This window comes from Aspergillus bombycis (assembly GCF_001792695.1).
Source record: "Aspergillus bombycis strain NRRL26010 chromosome Unknown contig00097, whole genome shotgun sequence".
Lineage (NCBI taxonomy): Eukaryota > Fungi > Ascomycota > Eurotiomycetes > Eurotiales > Aspergillaceae > Aspergillus > Aspergillus bombycis.
In genome coordinates, this window is record NW_019170099.1 from 109147 (window position 1) to 133429 (window position 24283).

The window sequence follows — 24283 nt, forward strand, 5'->3', positions numbered from 1 at the left end:
TCATATTTGATTATGTCCACCATCATAAATTATCCTTCATATATGCACAACTTGCATTGCCGGCGGATGCTACTCTATATTCCTGGACTCCGACTGTAGCAAACACAAGTGTCCACCCCTGTAGTAGTGTGACTTTGCTGTCTTGAATGCTGGTGTAGGAGACCTTAACTGTGAGACATGTGCAAAACATACTAAGAGGTAACTCACGGAGGGTATGGACGGTCACCAGCTCCCAGCCACGTTGGATCTTAAACATACGCCACACCACTGTCTTAATAATTCCCCACACCCCCATTAACTAACTACTCAACGGTAAACACCACGGAATATGGTTGAGCTTCGAAAGCGCAAAGCGCCAACTCAATTACCTGTGGCGGAGAAAAAGGCCAGAAAAGGCCAACGGTCAACCGCTGTGCCAAAAGGCGTGCCTCGGGAGAAAGAATCATCCACGGTCTCAGGAGAAGTTCCCAAAGTTGGCAACAAAATTACTTTGGATGGGTTTGGTGGAGAGATTGAAACAAACGATGGCATAAAAACAACACTCAGTGAATTGGTCAATGAGAGCAAATCAGGTGTGGTGCTCTTTACATACCCTAGAGCCTCAACCCCCGGTTGTAAGTCAAGCAGTCGCTTGGTTGTTATAATGTTTATCCCATATTAATTGCTTCCCCTCCCCCCCTCTCTTACTTCTGTCAAACTCCCACCTCTCCTTCACTCACTCCCCATCCCAGTCCTTGCTGTAGTCTAGCCGCCATTCATGATCTCTTCTCTAGGAAACAAAGCTCATATTCTTCTAGGTACAAAGCAAGCCTGTATGTTTCGCGACAGCTATGACTATCTGACTTCGACTGGGTTCTCCATCTATGGACTGTCTGCAGATTCGCCAAGGGCAAACACTACCTTCAAAACCAAACAAAGTCTACCCTATTCTCTTCTCTGCGATACTAAATCTTCACTGATTGCGGCTCTGGGGTTCAAAAAGACACCCAAAGGAACAACCAGGGGCATTTTCGCTGTAGATAAGGAAGGCACTGTTCTGCTGCTGCAGCCTGGTGGTCCCGATGCCACGGTGGAGGTTATGCGGCAATTGATTGCAAGGAACTCTAGTGGTAACGGTTCAGAGTTGGGTGTCTGACAGCTTCAGTCACCAATCAGGCAACCATAGGCAAATAAAATTACACAAGTAGAACTACTTGTGGTTTTTGTCTCCTTCGAAGTGGCTCTCTACCAAATGACTGCGGGTCCGGCTGAGTTTATATCATTCGTTTCTAATAAACAACGTATGTAAAGGCTTGTGTCTGGTCAGTACTCCGCAGTAGTGTTTCTCAACGTTAGCCTGTGTAGAAACGCTTGGCAAGTGGCCCAAATAATTCAAGTAACGATATCAATCCCTCTTGCAATAATCATTTTATATAATTTTTTTTGGGGTGGGGGAGGGCGTTAAGTCATTCATAAAAGCATGCCCCCGTTGCTAGTTATTCAATGGACTTGATATATACAGTACTATTCAATCTAGGACTACTCACCAATAACCCTCACGCTATTGGCTCAGCCGTACTCCAACAGTCGGCCGGAATATAGTTGATCCATACACGGCGACGTTTCTACCCTGGCAGCTTGATTTCACCACAAGACGACAATTGACCCAATCCATTCAGATATTGTTTTTGTCTTGGGAAAGGTATAAAACAGAAATACTCTATTTTCTTCCTACCTCATTTAGTAATCATTCTGAGAAGCTCATGAAGCTAATTCATTATCACAGAGTGCATCCCATTATGGCTCGCGAGATTCTCAAGGCGGCGAAGTCCGCATCGAATGTCATCGCTGTTCACAAGGTAAAGAACTCTAACATACATTTCTGACTTAGGTATTATCTAAACTTTCTTCCCACCAGAAATACACACTTCAGTCCACCGGCATTTGGGAGCGTCTTCGTCGCCTTCTTTCGATTGATCCCAATCGCTCAACAGGTGTTCCATTGAACACCCAATATCGTCTACCGACCCCTGGAGCTCTCCCTCCTCTTTCCTATGATGACCCAGTTACCATTCCGGCCGGTGATATTGCAGACAACCCCTATTGGAAGCGTGATGTTCGGAGGAGCTACCCTAAGCTTAGCACCGTGAGCCAAGCAGATGCTGTCGGTCTTCTCACCGTAGGCAGCCAGGCAGCACCAAAGGATGATATCCTAAAGATCGGTGAAGCAGGAGAGAATCAACTTATTTCTGTCAAGCAGCAGGGAGAAGAACGCGGTCTGGCTGGCTTTTTTGAGACGGACAAGAAGGGCATCCAGGGTGTCTTAATGGCCAATGGTTTGCCGCCGAAGCCTTGCAATCTGAACCCGTCAGGTTCCAAGTATCAGCTTGACCATGACCATGGCTACCCCAATGTGTACGTTGACCTCTATCGTAACGTATTCTAAACTAACCATTCAAAAAAAGATATCCCTGTCGCACATTTATTTGATGAAGCACCCAAGTTAGAGATTGAATATATCGCCTTCTTTTTGCCGTCCACACTTCCTACTCCCTCACCACTATTCTATTGTTTTGCTTTCCAAACGTACTCAGGGCGGAAAGTAGTGTATATGAAGCTCCATGGGCACGCAACGCTAGTGGTCCGCGCTTCTGTGACTTTTAGTTTCTTTTCGTTTCATGGGCGCTGGACATATCCGTATTTGCTTAAACATCGGAAGATGACGAACTGCTCATAGTGGAGGGGATACAGATAATTATTGGCTACTTAGTAGCCAGACCGAGAAATGTAGATTGACAGTACCAGGCCCCTCCTAATAACATTGACCTGGTCTTTGGAATATCTTGGTTTATTCAAGCTATAGATCCTGTTGCAATATTCTCGTCATACTTTATGGTTATAAATTACTGAATCCATGTACCTTTTCTTCCCAAATTACAACATTAATATCACGAACGACACCAGAACATGTATTGGGCACACTCATGAATCGTGTCCACAACGTTGGATGGCCTCTCAAGTAAATGTCGTGTTCAAGCATAGCAGAATCCTTAATCAAAAGGATTCGTACGTGTACCCCACCAAGTAAGGAACAAACTAAGCCCGACTGTCTCGAAGACTCTGCTTACTGCACCTACAGCAACTGTATCCAAAGGCCGCTTCTCGGTGAAAATTTGGCTGATGAACTATCATCTGATGTTAGCATAACAGTCATATATGTAATTCGAGATTACAATAGCACATACACTTGGGGCAGAGCTGGCCATGAAAATCAGACTTCCCAGGTATGCCGCGCCCTTGTAGCTCAGTGTCCCAGTTGTGTTAATCAGAGCAGCCACTCCATAAGTTTGCATGGCACTTCCGATCAACGAGCTTCCCCAGGCTACGGCAGCCCCGGCAGCCTCCTTGGATTTGATAAATTCCTCTTTCGAGTTGGCGGCCTGGGCGCGATGGTAGGTGTCACCAAAGACTGGCGCCAGTATGCCCAACGACGCGGTGTGTGTGAAGAACGTGCCCATAGCAATAGCAGAAGGCTTTACAGGTGGCAGATCTTGTGATTACCGGTTAGCGCTCGGCCGTAAAGAATAGGAGAAGATGGTCGTGAGTACTCACAGTGAAGAGTCGTCATGGTGTCCAAGTGCAAACAGGAGCCTAGCCTACAGTCAAAATCAAAAGTTCTGAATGTTGCTGGGGACGATCTGAGCTGATAGTGAAATTCAAGCAAATATGGGTGTTTTCTTGAGAAGGATAGCTTGTGGAACAGGACGGCCCTTTTCTAAAGCTCAGGAAACAGGTCACATGCTGTTGCCGTCACCTAGTGCAAGGGAAATACAAGACGTTAGGTGACGTCGTCATGATCCAAGGACATAGGAAGAACTTGAATTCAATGGCTAATAGTTTGGAGAACCAATCATCCGACGTTGCCGGATCGGCGGTAGTACCTAGTACTACAGTATGTCTTAATGTGGGGATAGTATAGCTGCACCATGACGTCAGCTGACGGACGAGAGAAGCCTTATTTCTAGAACGATTTCAAAATGATCTAAGCTTGGGCCATTATAGAACAAGGTACACTAATATGAGGGTTCCATTGCTGGGTATTCCTTTGACTATGAATCTGTATAATAGAATAGATACTTCTAGAATATACTTTAATAGTAGCCCCTTGTCTTTGCTTGGATGTTGAACTGGTTAGAACAACTCCTCCAATTATTCAGGTTATATAAGGAGACTAGTAGGCCTAGACGGACAGGAGTAGATTTCTTTCATACAGAGTACATTTTGAAGAAACCTGTTACTGATTACTGAGCATTATTTATCCTTGGTTTTAGGGGGGAACAACTTGTCTGACCTCTACTACTATGTGTTACGGACTCTGGTCTAGTACGGCACCAACAGATAATATACTGGCTACAATAATGATAAGCGGTAAAATATTACCACTGGTAGAATATTACCGGATCTATAATATTCAGATATATAAATATCAGTAGAGATAGAATATTACAACTACAATAATATTGAGAGATCTTAATATTACTAGAATAATAATATTAGATACTCTCGATATTAATACAGTAATATTAATTAAATCCAAAATCTAATAAATATAAGTATATCTATTGTACAGTATATCTGATATAAATAAATAAATATCTACAGAGATTATATAATAAAATAATATACGCTCGCCAAGTAATAATATATAAATACTATTATAGTATATATAGATTAAGTAGTATACTATAGACCAAGCTGATACTTAAATATCTAGAATATATAAGGATATTTATTTATATACTTAGTCTAGCTCTTTATAATCAATTCTATTAATTACTTAAAATATATATTTTTACTACAGAGTTATCTTTGATAGTATAATCAATCTTAACTTATTTATACTCTTTAACTATTAGATATATATATTTAGTAGATCTAGCTCTTTAGACTTGAGTCTAATATTAATAGTAATCTTATATTAACTATATCTCTGTATTAATAGTAGTCTTATATTAACTATATCTCTATATTAACAGCAGTCTAGTATTGATAGCAGTCTTATATTAACAGCAGTCTTAGATCAACTTCTATCTTACTAAGACCGCAGTCCAACAGCAACTTTAGTCAACAGCTAATTTTAAATTAGTAATCCTTAAAATATAATCTATTAACTGATCTTAGACTTGATAACAGAACTCTAGATATAATATATTAATTACTAGTCTATACAAGTTGAACTATATTTAGACTTAAAACAGTAATATAACTTCGAAAATAAATAAAAAAAATATAGTTACTAGCTCTAGTACTAGTAGTCCAGTATTAATATTTACTACAATTTCGATCTCTGCTCAGTTAACTAAAATAGTTAATCAGCTCCAGAAGTAAATTATTTGACTGGAGATATATCTAACAGTTAAGATTATTAAGATCAAAACTCCAGAATTATTTAATAGATAATATAATAAGCTTCGAGAATTCCTGATCTAATTAAAATTATATTTCAGAATTAACCGCGGTAAGATAAAAGCTGATAATAATAAAATCTATTTTATTTTTATTTATTTTACCGGAAGGATATTTAACTGATTTGAATCTTTTATTCGGAAATATTATAAAAAATCGGAAGAGAATTAAAATAATAAGATAAAGAAAATCTTTGTATTCTTTAATATATTCAAAAAATATCTTAAATAAATTTTCGGGAATATCGATATAATTTAAAATATAGAATAAGAATTTTAGCGACTGCAATATACTGAATCTATTAGTAAATTAATATCAGACTTTATACAAATTATTATCTATTTAAATTGAGATAAGAATATATATATCGCTAAATTTAAAAAATTGTTAAAACCGGAAATCTAGAAAAAATTTATCTAGATAAAAAAATTTAATATACTCTATAAAATAATTGAGTAAGTAGTTAAAATTGATAATAAGTTATATAATTTTAATTAGAGAAAAAAGAGTCAAAGTAACTATAATATATCTAGAAATAATTATATAGAGCGGTATAGTATAAATAAAAAAAGATATATATAATTACAAAATTAAAAATATCAGGATTTTTATAGACCACAACCAATAGAATTAGATACTACTGAGAGACAGAGCCAATATACTGATATCTCTTAGTAAAAATATAATTAAAGAAAGAAAGAACAACTCTGCTATAACTATAAAAAATTAGAATATATATTAAAGAACTGTCGATAGAAAAGAAATAGTTACTAATTGAATAGAAAATCTCAGTAAATAAATATAATAGAAAAAAAATCAGAACTACTAAAAAAAATAAAATTTATATAACTTAATACTACTGCAGAAATCAGTAAACTATATAATAAGATTAGAGAAGCCTATAATATATTACAAAATCCCGAAATCTATAGAGATTCGGAGAAAACTAATAGTAAAGCTAGAGTTATATAACTCAGCGCTATATAAAACAATATTAAAATTTTTAAAGATAAGGAATATTTTCAAGATAATATTAATATTAGAACTCTTAAAAACAAGGACTATTTTTAAGAAGAGTAGAAAGCGATTAAAATATATCAATATATATTTCTATTATTACTACAGACAATAGTACACAGTAACTATAATTATATATTAGAATAGATTAACAAAAATATCGAAAGTAATAGATATCTAGAACTATTATAGAATCCAATAAACTGGAATATTAAACTAGTCTCTTAGTATAATATTTTAACCGCAGAAAAATAGAAAAAATTTAAAAAATATTTTAAATCTGAATATATAAATCAATTTAATATTAATATAGATCTATTAACTAAAGAAATAGAATAATATAAGAAAAATAAATCGGACAGTAATAAATAGATTATACTAGATTAGTTTATAATTTATATAAACCGAGCAGTATAGCTATATATCAGACAAAATTAAAATAATCTATAGAATACTATAGAATAATAGTATAGATAACTCGACAAGAATAAAATCGATAAATTAATTAATTATATAAATAATAAAAATTAATAGACTCGGATAACTTAATAAATTACAGTACAAAGCTATTATAGAATTAATTAAAAGATATTATATAATATATATTAAATTATAGAATAAACAGTTCTATTAATACTAATTAATACTATAAATCTATTTTAAATATCGACTAATTAAACTGAGTTTTGACTGAAATTGATCTCTTAGATAAAGAGTATAATATTTAATAGATTAACTATAATCTTAATATAGAAAAACTCCTTAAGATATCTAAAATATCAGAAAATCTCTAGAATAAAAATAAGATTATATATTAACAAGTTATAGTATTTATTAATATACTATAAAGAGTAGTATTATAATAATTAAGATAAAGAATATTAGTATCGAGACTATATTAAAATATAACAAATCGAGATTGAGCTACTATAAGAATAAAAAGACTTTTATCAAATAGACTAATAATATAATCAACAATATTATATAGAATCTCAGAAAATTCTTATAATAATTTAGAATACTATTAAAGTAATATCTATACTGAAATTATAAATATTAGAACTTAAATATTGAAAATTAAAAAAAATACTATCAATAGTATAATAAGTACCCAATTATCTACAAAATATATAGTACAGATAGACTCGATTATTATATAGAACTTGAACTTATTAATCTAAATAGAGTAAAAAGAGAACACAAAAAAATATATTATTGGCTAAGAGAATATAAATATTACTATTATATAACAGAATCAATATATAATCGATATTTCTAAATAATATACTTTAACAATAACTATATATACTATTATATCTAGAAATAAATAGTATATTTTTAGCTATAAAACAATACAAATTAAAGAATATTTACCGCGACTAGACAAGAAAAATATATTATAACAACTATTATTATTAATAGAAAATCAGCGCGAGCAATAATAGATTTAAATATAATAAACAACTTTATATTACTAAAATACCAAGAAAATATAAGAATCGAAAAATAATAGAAAAGAAATATCGAATCTTTATTTAGACTAGACAGCTAGAAATTGGGAACTAGACAAGTCTCAGTTAAAATAATATCTATTACTATAGCTGTAGAGTAATATATCGAGAATATAGTCTTTAATATTATATCTTTAGAGAATAAATATAATATAGTATTAGAGATCTTATAACTTAAAGATTATAATCTAATAATAGATTAGAAGTAGTGAACACTCTATTTAAATAATTATTATTATTTAAAGAGACTATATATAGGATATAGTACCTGTATCCTTATCAGTAAATATACTGATAGTAAAAGAATTAAACAGCGCAATCAGTATACCGCGAAGAGAAATTCTATAAAGAATATAATTATAGCAGTAATCCAATATTCAGAAAAAAAATAATTAGCTGAATTAATAGAATAGATATCTATAAATAAATAAAAAAGACTAGAAATTATAATACTAGAAAGTAAATTAGAAAAGAAATAGTATTTTTTATCAGAAATAAATCAAATATTATCAGAGTCAGGCAGCGACTCTTAGATATTTTTAGACTCTCGAGGATTAGCGGCTAACTCCAAGAAATAGCCAAGTCTGTTTAAGAAATATCAGAGATTTCAGGAGTTATTTAAATAGCTATAAATAAATAAATTATTAGAGTATAGACTATATAACTATACTATCTCTATTTAAAAAGAAAAAGAAATAATATATAAATAAATTTATCTAATATCAGAGAAAGAATTATAAACTTTAAAAAAATATATTAAAGACAGACTCGAAAAGAAGTAAATTTAACTATTGAAAAGTCTAGTAGAATATAGTATATTATTTATATTTAAAAAGAGAAAAGAACTATAACTATATATTGATTATCGACTATTAAATAAAATCACAATCAAAGACAGATATCTGTTACTGCTTATTACAGAGATATAAGATAAAATAAAAAAAGCGAAATAGTTTATAAAACTCGATATTATAGATATATACTACTGCCTTAGAATCGTAAAAGACAAAGAATAGAAAACTATATTTCGAATAAAATATAGATATTATAAATATTTAATTATATCTTTTAAACTTATTAATATATTAGTATTATTCCAGAGATTTATTAATAAAGTATTAGAGAAGATTCTCGATATATTTATTATTATATATTTAGATAATATTCTGATTTTCTTATATAATCTCAAAGAATATATCTAATATATCTAAACAGTCTTAGAAAAAGCTATAGAAAACAGAAATATAACTAAAAATTAAAAAAAATATAAATTTTTATATCTAGAAAACCGAATTTTTAAAATATTAGATATCTACTAAAAAAAATATAAATAGAGAAAAGAAAAATAGAAGCTATTTAAAAATAGCTAGAATTAATCAATCTCAAAGAACTGTAGTAGTTTATTAAATTGCTGAACTACTACTGGAAGTTTATTAATCAATATATATAAAAATTAGAACTACTCTTTAATCTACTTAAGAAGTCAAAATAATAAGAGTAGATAAATAAATACTAAAATATATTTAATAAAATAAAAGAAGTAATTATTACTGTACCAATCTTAATACAGTACAATCTAGCTAAGTAAACTACTATTAAAATCGATATATTTAACTATACAATTAATATATAAATAATATAAGCAGAACTAGATAGAAAATTATAATTAATAGTATTTAAATCTAGAAAACTAGTTCAAGCTAAACTAAACTATAATATCTATAATAAAGAATTATTGGCTATAGTATCAGTATTTAAAAAATAGAGAGTCTATCTAAAAGAAGTACAATATCAGATTATTATAAAATCAGATTATAAAAATTTAATATATTTTATAACTATAAAGAAGCTTATACAACAATAAATAAGATAGACTGAAATATTATTATAGTATAATTTCAGAATTGAATATTATAAAGAGACAGAAAATAGCTAAATCGATATCTTAAATCGAAAACCCGACTATAAAATTAAAAAAAAAATAATTAAATCTATAATATTAAAATAGTATAAGAATAGATCAATCAGATATAATAAACAGATTCTTATAGCGGTTACTATAGAAATTAAGAATTCTATTTAATATTTTATTACAAAAGTAAATAAAAAAGATAAATTACTTATCCAGAAACTTGAAATAAGTAATAACTTATTTACTAAAAATAAAGATAGAATTATATATTACAGAAATCTTATATAGATTTCTCAGAATCTATAAAATATAATTATCTAGGAATACTATAATAACCCAGTATAAAAATATTTTGGAATCGAAAAAATATCGGAACAAATTACAAGAAACTACTATTTCCCGAATATAGCAAAATAAATCAGGAAATATATTAAAAAATATAAAATATATATCAGAAATAAACCAGTAAAATATAAACTATATAGACTTATATAATTATCAGATATATCTTCGAAATCTTGGAAATAAATTACAATCGACTTTGTGAAATTACTATCTAAATCAGAAAAATAAAATATAATAACAGTAATAATAGACTGACTTATTAAATATATCTATTTAATATTAAGTAAATCGATACTAGATACAGTATATCTTATATACTTACTTATTAACTATATCTTTATTTATTATAGAATATTAGAAAAGATTATATTAAATCAAGACAAGTTATTTATATCCAAGTTTTAACAATTATTTATAGATCTAATAGAGATAGATTAGAAATTAACTACAGTATATTATCTATAAAAAAACAGTTAAATAGAAAAAATAAATCAGATAATTAAACAATATTTATAATACTATATTAATTATTAATAGAATAACTAAATAAATCTATTACTAACAGTACAGTTTATATATAATAATACAGAATATTTAATAATAGAAATAATATTTTTTTATATAAACTATAGATACTATATTAGACTGGCAGAAAAATTAAGAAATAAATATTCTATTATAGAAGAAACCAATAAAACAGTTAAAGAATTAAAGAACTTGTACAATTAACTATCTCTAGATATTAAATTTTTTAACTATTATATAATAATATACTATAATCAATACTATAAAAGAGAATCTATTTTTAAAAAGAGAAAGAAAGTATTTCTACTTTATAGAAATATTAAAATAAAAAGACTAAGTTTAAAACTTAACTATTAGAAAATTGAACTATTTAAAATCGAAAAATAAATTGATAATATTAATTATCAACTAAAATTACCAGACTCGATAAAAAGAATATATCCAGTATTTTATATCTTATTATTAGAATCTGTACCAGAGAATACTAAAATTACTAAAAATATTAAACTTGACAAAGAGAAAACAGAATATAAAGTCAAAAAAATACTAAAATATAAACAAGTTAATAGAAAACTATACTATCTAATAAAATAAAAGAGTTATAGTATCTCAGAAAATTTATAGAAATCTATTAAAAATCTGACAGATTATTATTAGCTAATTTAACAGTATTATTAGTAGATAGATTAAAGTTTATCCAGAACAAGAGATTATTTATTAACTAGATTAGATTAAAATTATCTAAAATATCGATAAGAAGAGTAGTATTATTAATATTAATTAAATACTCAAGCTCTCAGAGATTCTCAATATTTAATAGATTTTTTTTATCTAACTGCTCTAATATTACCGAGTTATAATTTAATATCTTAACTCTACAATCTTTTAGAAATTTATACTATTTCTATAAATATTTTATTTTTATAAATAACTACTCTAATTATTCTTTGACTTATTTAATTTCAAGATTAACTTTTTCTTTATTATACTTCAATTTTTTCTACTTACAGTTACTATAGAAATATTTCTTATATTTATAACTATATCAAGTATATATAGTACAGTTTCGACTATTTAAATCTATAAAATAAGAAAAACTGTAAGAGTAATACTAAAGATAAAAAAACTTAATCTATATATTATTATAAACAATACAGTCAGTCTATTAACAATATTTCTTATACCGGTTACGCAGAGATATAATAAAATATTATAAAAGAAAAGAAAGATTTACAAGAAAAGAAAATCTATAAATTTATAAAAAAAAAGATTATAACTTTATACTTTCAAGAACAAAAATTTAGAAGAGAAGAAATAATATTATAGATCCTGGTCTAATACAATATTAACAGATAATATATTGGCTATAATAATAATAAACAGTAAAATATTATTACTGGTAGAATATTATTAAATCTATAATATTCAGACATATAAATATCAGCAGGAACAGAATATTATAATTATAATAATATTGAGAGATCTTAATATTACTAGAATAATAATATTAAATATTCTCGGTATTAATACAGTAATATCGATTAAATCTAAAATCTAATAAATATAAGTATATCTATTGTGCAGTATATCTAATATAAATAAATAAATATTTACAGAGATTATATAATAAAATAGTATATACTCACCAAGTAATAATATATAAATATTATTATAGTATATATAGATCAAGTAGTATACTATAAACTAAACTGATATTTAAGTATCTAGGATATATAAAGATACTTATTTATATACTTAGTCTAGCTCTTTGTAATCAATTCTATTAGTTATTTAAAGTATATATTTTTACTACAGAGTTATCTTTAGTAGTATAACCAGTCTTAACTTGTTTATACTCTTTAACTATTGGATATATATACTTAGTAGATCTGGCTCTTTGGACTCGAGTCTAGTATTAACAGCAGTCTTATATCGACTATATCCCTATATCGACGATAGTCTTATATTGACTGTATCTCTGTATTGACAGCAGTCTAGTATCGACAGTAGTCTTGTGTCGACAGCAGTTTTAGATCAACTCCTGTCTCACTAAGACCGCAGTCCAACAGCGACTTTAGTCGACGGCCGACTTCAGGTTAGTAATCCTCGGAATGTGGTCCGCTAACTGGTCTCAGACTTGACGACGGAGCCCCGGGCGTAACACTATGTAGATACTTCGAATGATTTACGCAAGACCATACCCGCTAGTACTAGTAGTACTAAAGAATCGAATTACTACTAGTATGTAGGTCCGGGTGCTTGCTAACTACTATTAGTAGTATTACTAAAGCTAAGTTACTACATACAGAGTAGACAGTACAGGATCTTAGTACTATCCATTCCAGGTTAGTCGGCAAACTATCCAAATAGAGCTAGGCTAATCACCACTAATCATGGTGGTATCATTACTCCGGAGTACTAGTATTTTCTTTCAAAAGTACTCCATACACTAGCTGTATTTAATAGACAGAGTAATTTTGTTCCAGGTAGTACTCTGTTTAACTTATTCTTACTTTCCATTTGTTTCGAATGTTTTTCCCTCAACATTTGGGATCATGCTATTACAGAGAAACACTAAGTAATTATAGTATCTAGGTTTTATGTTCAGTCCAGTTGGTGTTTTCCTGCCCTAACCCACTCCAACAAACTACCCCGTAATTAAGCTGTACTCCTTCAATTTGCATAGCAACAAATATTTTCTTTGTTGGGTACCCGCTCATTTATCTTATCTATTCAATTTGATTCTCTCTTTAATCCTTTCTTCCTGTATTGCCCATTGGAAACGACATCCTTCGTTTGAGAGACCAAAATCAAAAGAGCACGGCTCCTGTGTGAGTGCAGTCCTTGTTACTAGCTCTCTGATTGTGATTCTTCTATGTTGAGCATGATGGAAAGTTCCAATTCCCCCGACCAACAATCAGGGCTCAGTGATTCTTTCGATGTTAGCGAGTCGCTTGTGCCAGCAAGAGATCTCAAAAGAGTTAGCTACGCCGAAATATCATTTGACGGCCTACTGAAAGAACCCCTAATACTCAAGGAAGATCTTAAGGAAGGATGCGGAGGCCAGCTTTGGCCGGCAGGCATGGTCCTAGCAAGCTATTTGTTACATCAGCATCGATCTGACCTTAACGATAAAACAATGTTCGTCCGGCACCTAAGTTTTAATGAGTACTAAGGGATTTATGGTGCTGACTGGCATTGTTAGAGTCGAGTTGGGGGCTGGCGGAGGTCTCGTGGGACTTGCTGTTGCACGCGGTTGCAACATGGGGTCGTCATCAGTATACATCACGGACCAAGCACCAATGCTCTCTTTAATGGAGGCCAACATCAAGCTTAACAATCTTTCCTCTCGCGTTGCTGCCACGGTGCTAAACTGGGGGGGTTCTCTTCCAGATTGTATTCCGACACACCCCGCTATCGTACTTGCTGCGGATTGTGTCTATTTTGAGCCGGCCTTTCCTTTGCTGATATCTACTCTCAAAAACCTCCTGGGCCCGGAATCTATTTGTTATTTCTGCTTCAAGAGACGTAGACGAGCGGATCTCCGTTTTATGAAATTGGCGAAGAAGTTATTCGATATCGTCGAGGTTTGCGATGACCCGATGGCGGAGACTTACAAGCGAGAAAACATTTTTCTGTATTCAATACGTTTGAAAGCGGGCACGCCTGTCTATAAGGATGAAGAGAGAGGCAACTGAAGGAAACGAGAAAGGAGTTTAACTGAGGGTAGACATGTACATCTGCGATAAATCGATGAAGTCGAGAAATCAAATAAACCAAGATCAATCCTGGGTTACCTATACTGTACATACGATTGTATGAGAAAGATCAATTACAGCTTTAGTGCATCGGCACCACTCCTTGGACCTGTTCCAGTTGGTTTTTGCCCATGGATATCTGTGACTTCTCCTTGCTTTCCAATCAACTTCACACCACCCTTTTTCAAATCAGACACAATTTGTTGCTTCTCAGCTGCCTTTCCTGACTGTCGGTTTTTAACGCCGGTGGTAGATTTCTTTTGCTTCTTGTGTTGTCGCCTTAATCTTGACTTCTCCTCACGGGTCATTTCCTCTCTGGAGATTGATAATCCGTTCCTCAGAACCACTTCCCCAGAAGTTTTGCTATCAGCCCCAGGTGTATAGATCTCCTGGGGGGCAAGAGTTGCTGCACTGCCAACAGCACCTCCAGCTGTTGGTTGTGCATCCTCCATCACGATAGCTGCCACATCAGTGACGACGTTGATGTGTGCGTGTGGGGTTTTGGGCTTATAGTGCCAGTTCGAGAGGGTATCCAATTGAGAACTTATTTCTTTCCATAGATTACTGATCTCAGCGTGTTCGCGCATAAGCTTCTGATTCTTAGGATCCACATAGTTAGGATCGGTAGCTCGGAGATGATCAGTCTCATATAGCTCTGCAAGGCTCTGTTGACCTTTAGAATCCTCAAGCTCAAAGTGGCTCTTTCTCGCTACCTGGCCATCAGTGATACCAGGGCGGCGGCGGATAACTTCATCGAACTCTCTGGCCAGAATCCGACGCTTGACGAGGCCTTCGATATCTTCAGAGACCTCCGCAGTAACCACAGACACTGGCTTTCCAATTCTTTCCACTTCAAGATCTTCCTCAATAAGCGAGTTTACTGGTCTCTCGGCGGCTCTAGCTTCACCAGCAAGCATCCATTCTTTCTTTGCAACGTTGGCAGCTTCCAGGCGACGAATCTCATCGGCGATTCGTGCACGTTGTTTTTCGTGTGTGGATTTCTGGGTTTCAGGTTCATCTAGTTCACCATCATCTACATCGCTGTTCTCAATTGAAGCATCATCCTCAAATAGATCGCGTCGTACATCGGCCATTGCACGATCTATATCGTTACTGTTGATTGCAGCAACTGGCTGGGTTTTTGGGAGAGGGCGTGACCTTTTGGTTGTAGACTTTCGGGGTGGCGGCGCAAAAAAGTCGGAATATTTGATATCACTAGTATTGATCCAATCTGCCCCATGTGCAGTACCAGGATCTGCATCATCTGAATCTGAGTCTAGCCCATCCTGAAGGTTGACATTGTTGAATGTTGGCCCTTCCTCATCGCTTGCGTCATCCTCATTGACACCCTTGTTGGTCTCATTTGACGGTGACGTTTTCTTCAAAGGAGCGCTACTGTTCCCAGTGGCGAGGGGATCAGCATGCCAGTCAACTTCTTCATCACTCTCAGATTCACTATCTGGGCCACCCCGAGTGTCTTGGCTTTCCCATAGTTTTGATTGTTTGTTGAAGTCATCAATTGAGAAAAATCCATCATTCAACCCAAAAGGGTCCTCTTTGTACGTGTCGGATTGTTCCCCATCACTTCCAGTTTCACTAGAGTCATTTTTCTCGTCCAGAATCTCGTCAACACTTCGGGCATCCAGTGCATCATGTACCGAGTCGCCTAGATCTAGATCGGACGCCATACTGACTTCCTCGTCGACATCTGACATATCCCTGGCACCGTCTATATGACTACCCAGCTCGCTGTCTTCGGAGCTTTCATCTGCAAAATCTGAGCCCTCGAAAGATGTGAAATGTTCCTCCGATATAGAGTGGTCAGCATGTCGAATAGTTAACGTACAATCACGTTGGACTTCCTGTCCGGCTGAGTCAAGGATTCTAAGTGCTTGTTCCCAAATTTGATCGGAACCAAACCCCTCAACGAATAACTGCTTTAGTTGCAATACGTCGGTGTTTTGGTCTAGGTCTTCCTCGCATCTTTTGCGTTTCCTATTGTGTCGTTGACGAGCCGACTGGGTGTCACTAATCGAAAGAGCAAGAGGGTCCAGGAAATATTTTGCCGATCCTACTATGGTGTCGTTTAATTCTGATGTAGGACATAGAAACGCCCAGGGAGCAGATAATGCTGCGTTGAGGGCAGGATCCGTTGCAAAACCAGCCATGGCACCGTGACGGTCCAAAGTGCCGTGAGGCCAAAAGAATACGTAGGTGTATGTAGGTGGTTCGATTGAGAGGATATGGGGAGTATGTATTCGATGTAGAAAGAGATGAAACCGTTTAAATTCTTGCTGAGAAAATGCAAATCCATCCAATCTTGATCAATTACAATTTAACCGCCAGAAGCATGAGGGACAAGAAAAAGAAAAAGAACAAGAAAAATATTAGCCTGACCGCCTACCGCATTTGAATAAACCCATGAGCTCTCTGGCTAAGAAAAAGACCACATAAATGGTCCAGGCATTACTAGTACAATCCAAGTATACTGTGTACAGAGTAAACATGCTTGCACTTGTGCCTATAAATACTAGTGGTAATGTCGTACTATCCGTTATCCCTAGATAATACCGAGCTTCTTGTCCACAGGCCGCTTCAGAATCACAAGAGACAAGGATGACCGAGGATAACTTTTAGGGTAAATGCTCTATATACCCAGTTTATTTTGTACAAGATAGTATTGAGATATTTTAAAAGCTCTTATTCCAGTGCTAGTAGATCTACAGCTATATGGTTTTAGTTTAATAATATACTATTGGCCACTGGCCACATGTACAAGTATAGACTGCAGAGTACTGTGACCTTTGATATACATACATCTTCGTAGATCCTAGTGATAAGTGTTTCATTAAACTAACCTTTTTAGACTAGACTTAATCATGTCATCAGCTGATCCTTTCTTGTGGGAGTAAGGGGGTCAGTTATTCAGAAGGGGTAGCTGGGTCCGGCAGGAGTGTCATTCTTAATACAACACTCGAAGTATCCATGGAAGTACGTAGTACATATCAGGGCAGGTTCATGATGGTGTATGTACAGTACATACATACCAATCCCGAGCTAGGAACTACTAGATACTGCAGTATTCTGGGCATCATACCTACAGTAGTCATCCAATGCTCCATACAACTGATATTGTCAAGTCGAGGGTGGAATGTTTTGATAGTGGGGCAAAAATTAATCACCATCCATGATGTTGGTTCACTTCATACACTGTCTTTGCTCAGAGTAACACCACTGAATCCTGATATTATACAGATAATAGACAGCAATTGGGCTGGTGCTTGGTTTTAAGCATGATATATTGTAGTCGAGGGTACCGAAGGGAAAGATTCCATACAGAGTACCAGGTCGCCTCTACCGGTCCGTAGTATAAATGTACTTAGTAGTGGGGTTAGTTCTAGCTTGGTTCAACGTCTCTCACAAATGCACCGAAATCAAGCAGACTCCTTCAACCCTCAACCGCCACAATCATAGATTTGCAATGAAAATGAGAATTGAAGGAAGTGCAACTTTTTCAAGTATTAAGTAAACAAGAGAGGATTCTCTAGACTTGCTATGTACGCTGAGACGTCACTCAGTTATCAGCATGACGATATAGACGTTTCGAGGATATTTAATGCGGCATGGTGGCCCTGAATATACTCAGTCATATATCCAAATAATTCAAAACTTCGTTAGTTAGCAACATCTCTTACTGTGCCTTCTCACCTTACCTAACACCTTAAGATTAAGTTATAGCCTAAACTATGCAAGGATACACAGAGAGTGCCGCTCATGACCCTAAATCCCAGTTTCAACCAGGTAAGACTGTACTCGGAGCCTATCGAACTAGATCACTCATCGGTTATCCCAGGCCATCAAATTCCTGTTCAACATCAGAAGAAGCCTGGGCTACAGGAAGAACTGGATGACCCAAAATCGGTATCAGCCCACATACCGTCCGTCGAAGAAAGTTATGAGACACATAAGGCAACAGGAAAGCTTGCTGGGAAAAGAGCCATCATTACAAGTGGTGACTCTAGAATTAGCCGCGCCATTGCTATTTTGTTTGCAATGGAAGAAGCATCCAGCTTGATTGTCTACTTACCAGAAGAGGAGAGGGGCGCACAAGAGACAAAAGGAAGGGTCCAGGACACAGGGCATTATTGTCACTGTTTGGCTGTGGATGTCCGCAAGAAGGAGAATTGTCGAAAAGTGGTTGATACCGCCGTGCAATGTATGGGTGGCATAGACATCTTGGTCAACAACGCGGGATTCCAGAATATGGTTGAGGACATTAGTGGCCTTGAAGAGTAAGTGGAAAGCTCCCTGTGGCTACATCACAACACGGTTACTTCGCGACTCGGGAGTCAATGTTAAAACCATCAAAACTGAGTTGCAACTAATAGAGATCAGTGGGGGCGTACATTCGATACCAATACCCATCCATTTTTCTACCTTTCCAAGTACGCGCTTCGGCACATGGGAAGTGGCTCAAGTATAATAAACTGTGGGTCTATCAACGCATACGTCGGTCGACCTGACCTCCTTGACTACACAGCAACCAAGGGTGCAATTGTTGCATTCACCAGGGGCTTGTCTAATCAGCAGGTTGGAAGAGGTATACGGGTGAATCGTGTTTGTCCTGGCCCAAGTAAGCTTATCCTCGTCTAACAATTACACGATAACCAACCGCCGTCTAGTTGGGACGCCTCTGATGCCATCAACTATGACTAGTTCGGCAATGGACCAATTCAGCAGTGTGCCAATGGGCCGTCCGGGACAACCCAGTGAAGTGGCTACTTGTTTCGTCTTCTTAGCAAGCCAAGATAGCAGCTATATCTCGGGACAACCTTTGCATCCCAATGGTGTTGCTGTCAATGGGTAGCCAGATAGGGGCGCTTGTCTGAGGGGACATCTCTCGACACAAGGCAGTCTCTTCTCAGCTTTAGCTGGCCTCCAGCTGTTTAAATATAAGACATGTTCGTTCACTCATGTATATAATAAGCGGGAGGCCTTTTCAACATACCCTAGTATGACAGAAGCAGTAAAAGAGCTTTAACTAACAAAGTAATGTTCTGTAGATATAAATAGTAACTAGCCTGCCTTATTGACTAACATAGAAAATGATTTTAATTTTACATCTACCTTAATTGAGAACCTAAGTTCGAATAGGATGATAGAGCATATTACCAAAGACTTAGCGTCGGTACCACATGCGCGTGATTCTGGTGTGCCTCATCTTCTTCTGGAGTTGGAAGATTCCGTACATCAATGCCTCGGAGGTCGGTGGGCCTTGAGGTTAGCGGTCAGCAGACATTTAAAGAATATCACGAAGGGAAATGTATAGTCAAGGGTGTAGACGAACATCCAGGAACATAAACATCAACAGGCACGATTCTATCGCAACCACGAACAACGGAGTAGCTGTAATGATAGTAGCCACCACCATTTGCGCAGCTGCCCATGCTAACAACCCAACGTGGGTCGGGCATTTGATCATAAACCTGCCTAAGAGCGGGTGCCATCTTGTTCGTTAATGTTCCAGCGACAATCATGACATCTGACTGGCGAGGAGAGGCTCGAAAGATAATTCCTAGGCGATCTTGATCATATCTCGGAGTAGACAGATGCATCATCTCAACAGCGCAACAAGCGAGACCAAAAGTCATAGGCCAAAGAGAGCTCTGACGTGCCCAATTAGCAACTTGGTCCAAGGTAGTCCTAAGTACAACGTTAGACACGTATATAGTTTTCAGATCCTCAGGGACACAAACAGCACATATTGCATCGCACCCTCTTTCTTCTCCTGGCTTGGTAGAGGTACCTCCTTCCGTATTTTTCCAGAAGCCGTCAGTGATTGGCCGGAATGCCCTTGTTGCTCAAGCGCTGTGGCCGATTTGTTGGGGGTAGTTGACAAATTTGTAACTAGTTGGATTCGAGGAATCGATGAGACCAAGCGTGGTCGTGCTGTTTAACGTTAGCAAAGCTCAAATGACTCGCAAGTAGTGAATTGTTCACCATGAAGGGCGCGCGCAGTTGAAGGAAGCATGGCAGCTGTGACTTGTTTTTTTACGAGACTCCTTCAGAAGATCCTTGGGCTGAGTGCCGAAAGATGTTGCAACGACTTCAAAATGTCGCTTGTTGGCGGTAATTAGATACTAGAAGGCGAGCGTTGCGGCTCCGGTACTCGCGGTTCTGCACTAGTGGTACACCAGTCTTTGCTTTACTGTTATAATACAGAAATTGTACCAGAAAATACTGCAGTAGGAGCTCATTTCACATACAATACTGTAAGAGGTATCGGGGTAAGTGTCTACCAGGTAGGTAAGTTAAATTCTAAGCTATATTATTGGAGTATTTTAATACCGTCTTGTACTCAATCTACCTTATCTATAGCAGTACCATGGACACTACCCACTTACATAGTACTAAATTGAGTTGTATGCAACATGTTCATTCGGCCTATGTACAGTACTTCCCAACCACCTTTGCAGACGAGGGGCCAAATCTGCCCATGTGAAGTTTCCCTGAACTTGAATGCCTTCAGAGAGAAACACGATTTGTACCGCAGTGGATCATTCTAGATACAGATATTTCTTCAAAATGTCAGGACCGAAAATTGCTTGCATCGGTATTATTGGAAAAGCTGTACGATAACTATGGCTCGTTTAAGATGGCATGCTAATGCACTAGAAGGACAACCCTTTGCATATCTCGCTTTTCCCCCCTTATTTGAATTCTACTGTTGAATTCTCGTTTCTATTGAATTCCTGTCTCGATATCTTTGAGATTCGGCAAAAGCAAACTTCAGTCGATCAAGATCTAGGCCTCTTGCATGCCGTCGATGAAAAGCTAGCAGCATATGGTTGGCTAACAACTACTGGAGTAAAACTACTGGTCATTGTTGATTTGATCGGACAACCGGTTCCAGGCAGCATCGAGAAACAGAAAGGGTCTCCGAGGACTTGTTCCAAAGATCCAGACCTGAAATCGGTATGTCCTACCACGGATGGTCTATGTCGAATACTCTTTTCTTGATTTCAACGCACTAGTAAACGTCCAAATTAACAATTGACTATCAGGTTTTCCGAGCCTTGCAGACAGCCTATATTCGGCTTTTTCAAAACCCATTTTATTCTCCAGATGACCATATCCCTACAATCAAAACTGCTGCCCCTGCCTCGACTTCTTTGCAAATCACAGACCATAAATTCATTGCGGAGGTCAAGCATATTGGTGAAACATGGGGACTAGATGCGACTATACTTTGAAGCGATCTTTATGGTAGAGACCAATTCTCTAGGTATGTCAAAGGGATAACTGTGGCTCATGATCATTTGCGGGTCTAGACTATACAGCAAGGTTTGGCATAACCTATAGTAGTCAGTGAGACAGACTATGTGCTAAATGTTAATTCTATTAGCCCGGGTCAGCTAGTCCAAGTTAATATTGAAATGGCAAGAAGCGGTAAGTCGTCATGATCATGTTTGTGGCATTGACACAGAAGAACTTCCAGGACCGCTAATTTATGGGACAATTGAAAAGCATTTATTTACCCTTGCTGTACTGTCACTGCGTGTGTAAGTACTATCAAAATAATAAATTGACAACATAAAATCCACCGGCCTGAGCATACCTGTATCTGTGACGGGGTTAATCACACGAAACTTCAGATTCAGTCTGTTCGAGACTCCTGACAATGTCTTCAAGCTCGCGAGTATCACAGATTGCCCAAACACCACCCCCTTTAGCCATTACCTTACCGACCTCCTTTCCAACTAGATTCCTGCCGACTTTCCCGGGCCCAATGCCAATCCAACGCTTTACCCCTCTTTCTTGATCTAAATACCTGATACTGTCCCACCATCGCACAGTATCAACACACTGTTGTGAAAGCAGCCTCCTTAGTTCTTCCTCTGAGCGGAACGGAAGACCAGAAACATTTGAAACGCATGGCATATGTGCTGGGAAGTTGAGTTTAATGTTGTCAAGAGCACGTGTCATATATTCTGCCGCAGGCATCATTATGGGACTGTGGAACGGGCTTTCACTGTTTATTCTCACTGCACGTGGATCGTGACCTCCAAACTGGCGAAGTTGAATGAGAAGAGTTCTTATCCTTTCAATGCTTCCGCTCAACACTATTTGGTTTTTAGAGTTGACATTTGCCACCATCACTTTCTCAATAGGCGGCGTTCCGTAATTTAAATCATCTTTGATACTAGTCGATGCAAGGCCCAGGAACTCCTGGATTGTTGCAAGCAGACCGTCAAGATGATCGGGCTCGCAGACAAGTGCCACCATTCCGTAATCCTCGCCAGATTCCGTGGAGGCTTTTCGAGTGCATTGAGCCATGATCTCTGCCCGCCGTCGGACTAGCTTTAGAGCGTCACTGAAATCAAGATAGCCCCCAGTAACCAGCGCGGAGAACTCCCCCAGGCTATGACCAAGGGTGACATCCACACGAGATTTCGTATCGAACCCAAATTTTTGTTCTAAGATTCGAAGGATCAATATTGACGTCGCCATAATAGCAGGTTGGGAATTCTCAGTCTTATTCAGCTCTGAATTCGGTCCTTCGGCAATAACACGAGAAAGCCGAAACCCCAATGCATTATCCATTTCATCTAAGAAACTCCCAGCGATGTCTGGAAAGTTATTGATCCATGAAGACACCATGCCTACGCGCTGTACTCCATGACCTAACAAACCGTTAGCCAAAATGGCAACCCGTGGCAGGAGGCTGACTGGTCCGGACCTGGAAAAAAAAGAGCTGTGCGTAAGGTAGTCTTGCTAGAAACAGTATACCATCTTCTTTGGCATCTGATGAGGAACCGTGACCGGCATGACACATGATGAAGCAGGGTACTTTTTATGTACAAAGTATAATTTAAGCTAGAGGTAGAGAACATCTTAAAAAGTTGTCGAGAAGTGTAACCCTGTGGCGTCTCATGGAAACACTAACAGTATAATATGTAAGCATTGTGATGCATAGGATAGACCCATATAAATATCTCTCAATTATGTTGACCAAGGACTAACATCTAAGCAACAGCTAGTATCGCAATGTTTACCACGTGATCAATGCAGAGACTCGCTGACCGCCTACATAATCAATCAACAAATTATCTCCGTTCATGATACTACCTAATCAATACAAAAGACTGTACTTTATTTACCTGAAAATATACTTCTCCTCTTCCTCTAATTCCCGGTTCTCTAATGGCTTAGATACAATACGATTCCGTGGCGGCCATATTCACGTTTTCCTGAGTCTCCGACAATGTTCTTGCCAAAAGCCCCGATTTCGTCGGCATCCTTGCGTAATCCTCGAAGACGCCAACGTACAAGCTCTGATGAACCTGTTAACCCTCCAAAAGCCAAAAGACAACGGTCCAGTTTGCGCCATGGTAGTTCAGATATTCCTTTAGAGGACCAAAACGAGCTAAACGAGCATGGGAGTTGTTCAACAACTCTTGCTTCGCAAGACCTTGAAACCGCAGACAATGCTACTTTTCAAGAGAGCATTCCAATCAGAGGTCCAAAGAAGCTAGAGAAGCGAGGCGAAGCTGATGGGACCATTGTCCTCGTAAGTTGTGCTTGGTCATACCCTAGCTCTCCTACATGAGTTGAAAATAAGAGGGTCGCTGATGCTATTACACGTAGTCTAAAACCGACGTTTACAATGTTTTGCAATTACCGGCTCTACCAGATCAGATCCGCGGACTACAATCAGGCGAGTCTGGCTTATCTCTCCACAACTCACACTGTTAACACGAACACGCAGG

General features: G+C 36.2%; 9 protein-coding genes across 9 annotated transcripts; 5 read left to right on the forward strand and 4 right to left on the reverse strand.

The window, feature by feature from the left end:
* Nucleotides 1-1778: 1778 nt before the first annotated feature.
* ABOM_009701 (putative NADH-ubiquinone oxidoreductase 21 kDa subunit) lies at nucleotides 1779-2425 on the forward strand (the record flags this gene model as incomplete). The annotated part of the gene is made up of 2 exons (XM_022536829.1): nucleotides 1779-1838; nucleotides 1898-2425. 2 exons carry the CDS (start codon nucleotides 1779-1781, stop codon nucleotides 2423-2425), a joined length of 588 nt encoding a protein of 195 aa, XP_022385732.1.
* A 604-nt stretch (nucleotides 2426-3029) lies between these two features.
* Nucleotides 3030-3607, reverse strand: ABOM_009702 (DUF1761 domain-containing protein; the record flags this gene model as incomplete). Its single annotated transcript, XM_022536830.1, has 3 exons — nucleotides 3030-3164; nucleotides 3225-3529; nucleotides 3592-3607. 3 exons carry the CDS (start codon nucleotides 3605-3607, stop codon nucleotides 3030-3032), a joined length of 456 nt encoding a protein of 151 aa, XP_022385775.1.
* A 10035-nt stretch (nucleotides 3608-13642) lies between these two features.
* Nucleotides 13643-14453, forward strand: ABOM_009703 (uncharacterized protein; the record flags this gene model as incomplete). Its single annotated transcript, XM_022536831.1, has 2 exons — nucleotides 13643-13896; nucleotides 13961-14453. 2 exons carry the CDS (start codon nucleotides 13643-13645, stop codon nucleotides 14451-14453), a joined length of 747 nt encoding a protein of 248 aa, XP_022385774.1.
* Nucleotides 14454-14587: 134 nt separating this feature from the next.
* ABOM_009704 (rRNA-processing protein MPP10) lies at nucleotides 14588-16681 on the reverse strand (the record flags this gene model as incomplete). The annotated part of the gene is made up of 1 exon (XM_022536832.1): nucleotides 14588-16681. One exon carries the CDS (start codon nucleotides 16679-16681, stop codon nucleotides 14588-14590), a length of 2094 nt encoding a protein of 697 aa, XP_022385736.1.
* A 1606-nt stretch (nucleotides 16682-18287) lies between these two features.
* Nucleotides 18288-19380, forward strand: ABOM_009705 (oxidoreductase, short-chain dehydrogenase/reductase family; the record flags this gene model as incomplete). Its single annotated transcript, XM_022536833.1, has 3 exons — nucleotides 18288-18805; nucleotides 18902-19113; nucleotides 19196-19380. 3 exons carry the CDS (start codon nucleotides 18288-18290, stop codon nucleotides 19378-19380), a joined length of 915 nt encoding a protein of 304 aa, XP_022385776.1.
* A 312-nt stretch (nucleotides 19381-19692) lies between these two features.
* Nucleotides 19693-20544, reverse strand: ABOM_009706 (NuoB/complex I 20 kDa subunit family protein; the record flags this gene model as incomplete). Its single annotated transcript, XM_022536834.1, has 4 exons — nucleotides 19693-19787; nucleotides 19861-20216; nucleotides 20270-20462; nucleotides 20514-20544. 4 exons carry the CDS (start codon nucleotides 20542-20544, stop codon nucleotides 19693-19695), a joined length of 675 nt encoding a protein of 224 aa, XP_022385735.1.
* Nucleotides 20545-21098: 554 nt separating this feature from the next.
* Nucleotides 21099-21766, forward strand: ABOM_009707 (uncharacterized protein; the record flags this gene model as incomplete). Its single annotated transcript, XM_022536835.1, has 3 exons — nucleotides 21099-21143; nucleotides 21189-21488; nucleotides 21578-21766. The coding sequence occupies 3 exons, from the start codon at nucleotides 21099-21101 to the stop codon at nucleotides 21764-21766; spliced, it is 534 nt and encodes a 177-aa protein (XP_022385734.1).
* Nucleotides 21767-22148: 382 nt separating this feature from the next.
* Nucleotides 22149-23349, reverse strand: ABOM_009708 (ACP S-malonyltransferase; the record flags this gene model as incomplete). The annotated part of the gene is made up of 2 exons (XM_022536836.1): nucleotides 22149-23197; nucleotides 23304-23349. 2 exons carry the CDS (start codon nucleotides 23347-23349, stop codon nucleotides 22149-22151), a joined length of 1095 nt encoding a protein of 364 aa, XP_022385738.1.
* A 429-nt stretch (nucleotides 23350-23778) lies between these two features.
* ABOM_009709 (uncharacterized protein) lies at nucleotides 23779-24269 on the forward strand (the record flags this gene model as incomplete). Its single annotated transcript, XM_022536837.1, has 2 exons — nucleotides 23779-24084; nucleotides 24162-24269. The coding sequence occupies 2 exons, from the start codon at nucleotides 23779-23781 to the stop codon at nucleotides 24267-24269; spliced, it is 414 nt and encodes a 137-aa protein (XP_022385737.1).
* Nucleotides 24270-24283: the final 14 nt, after the last annotated feature.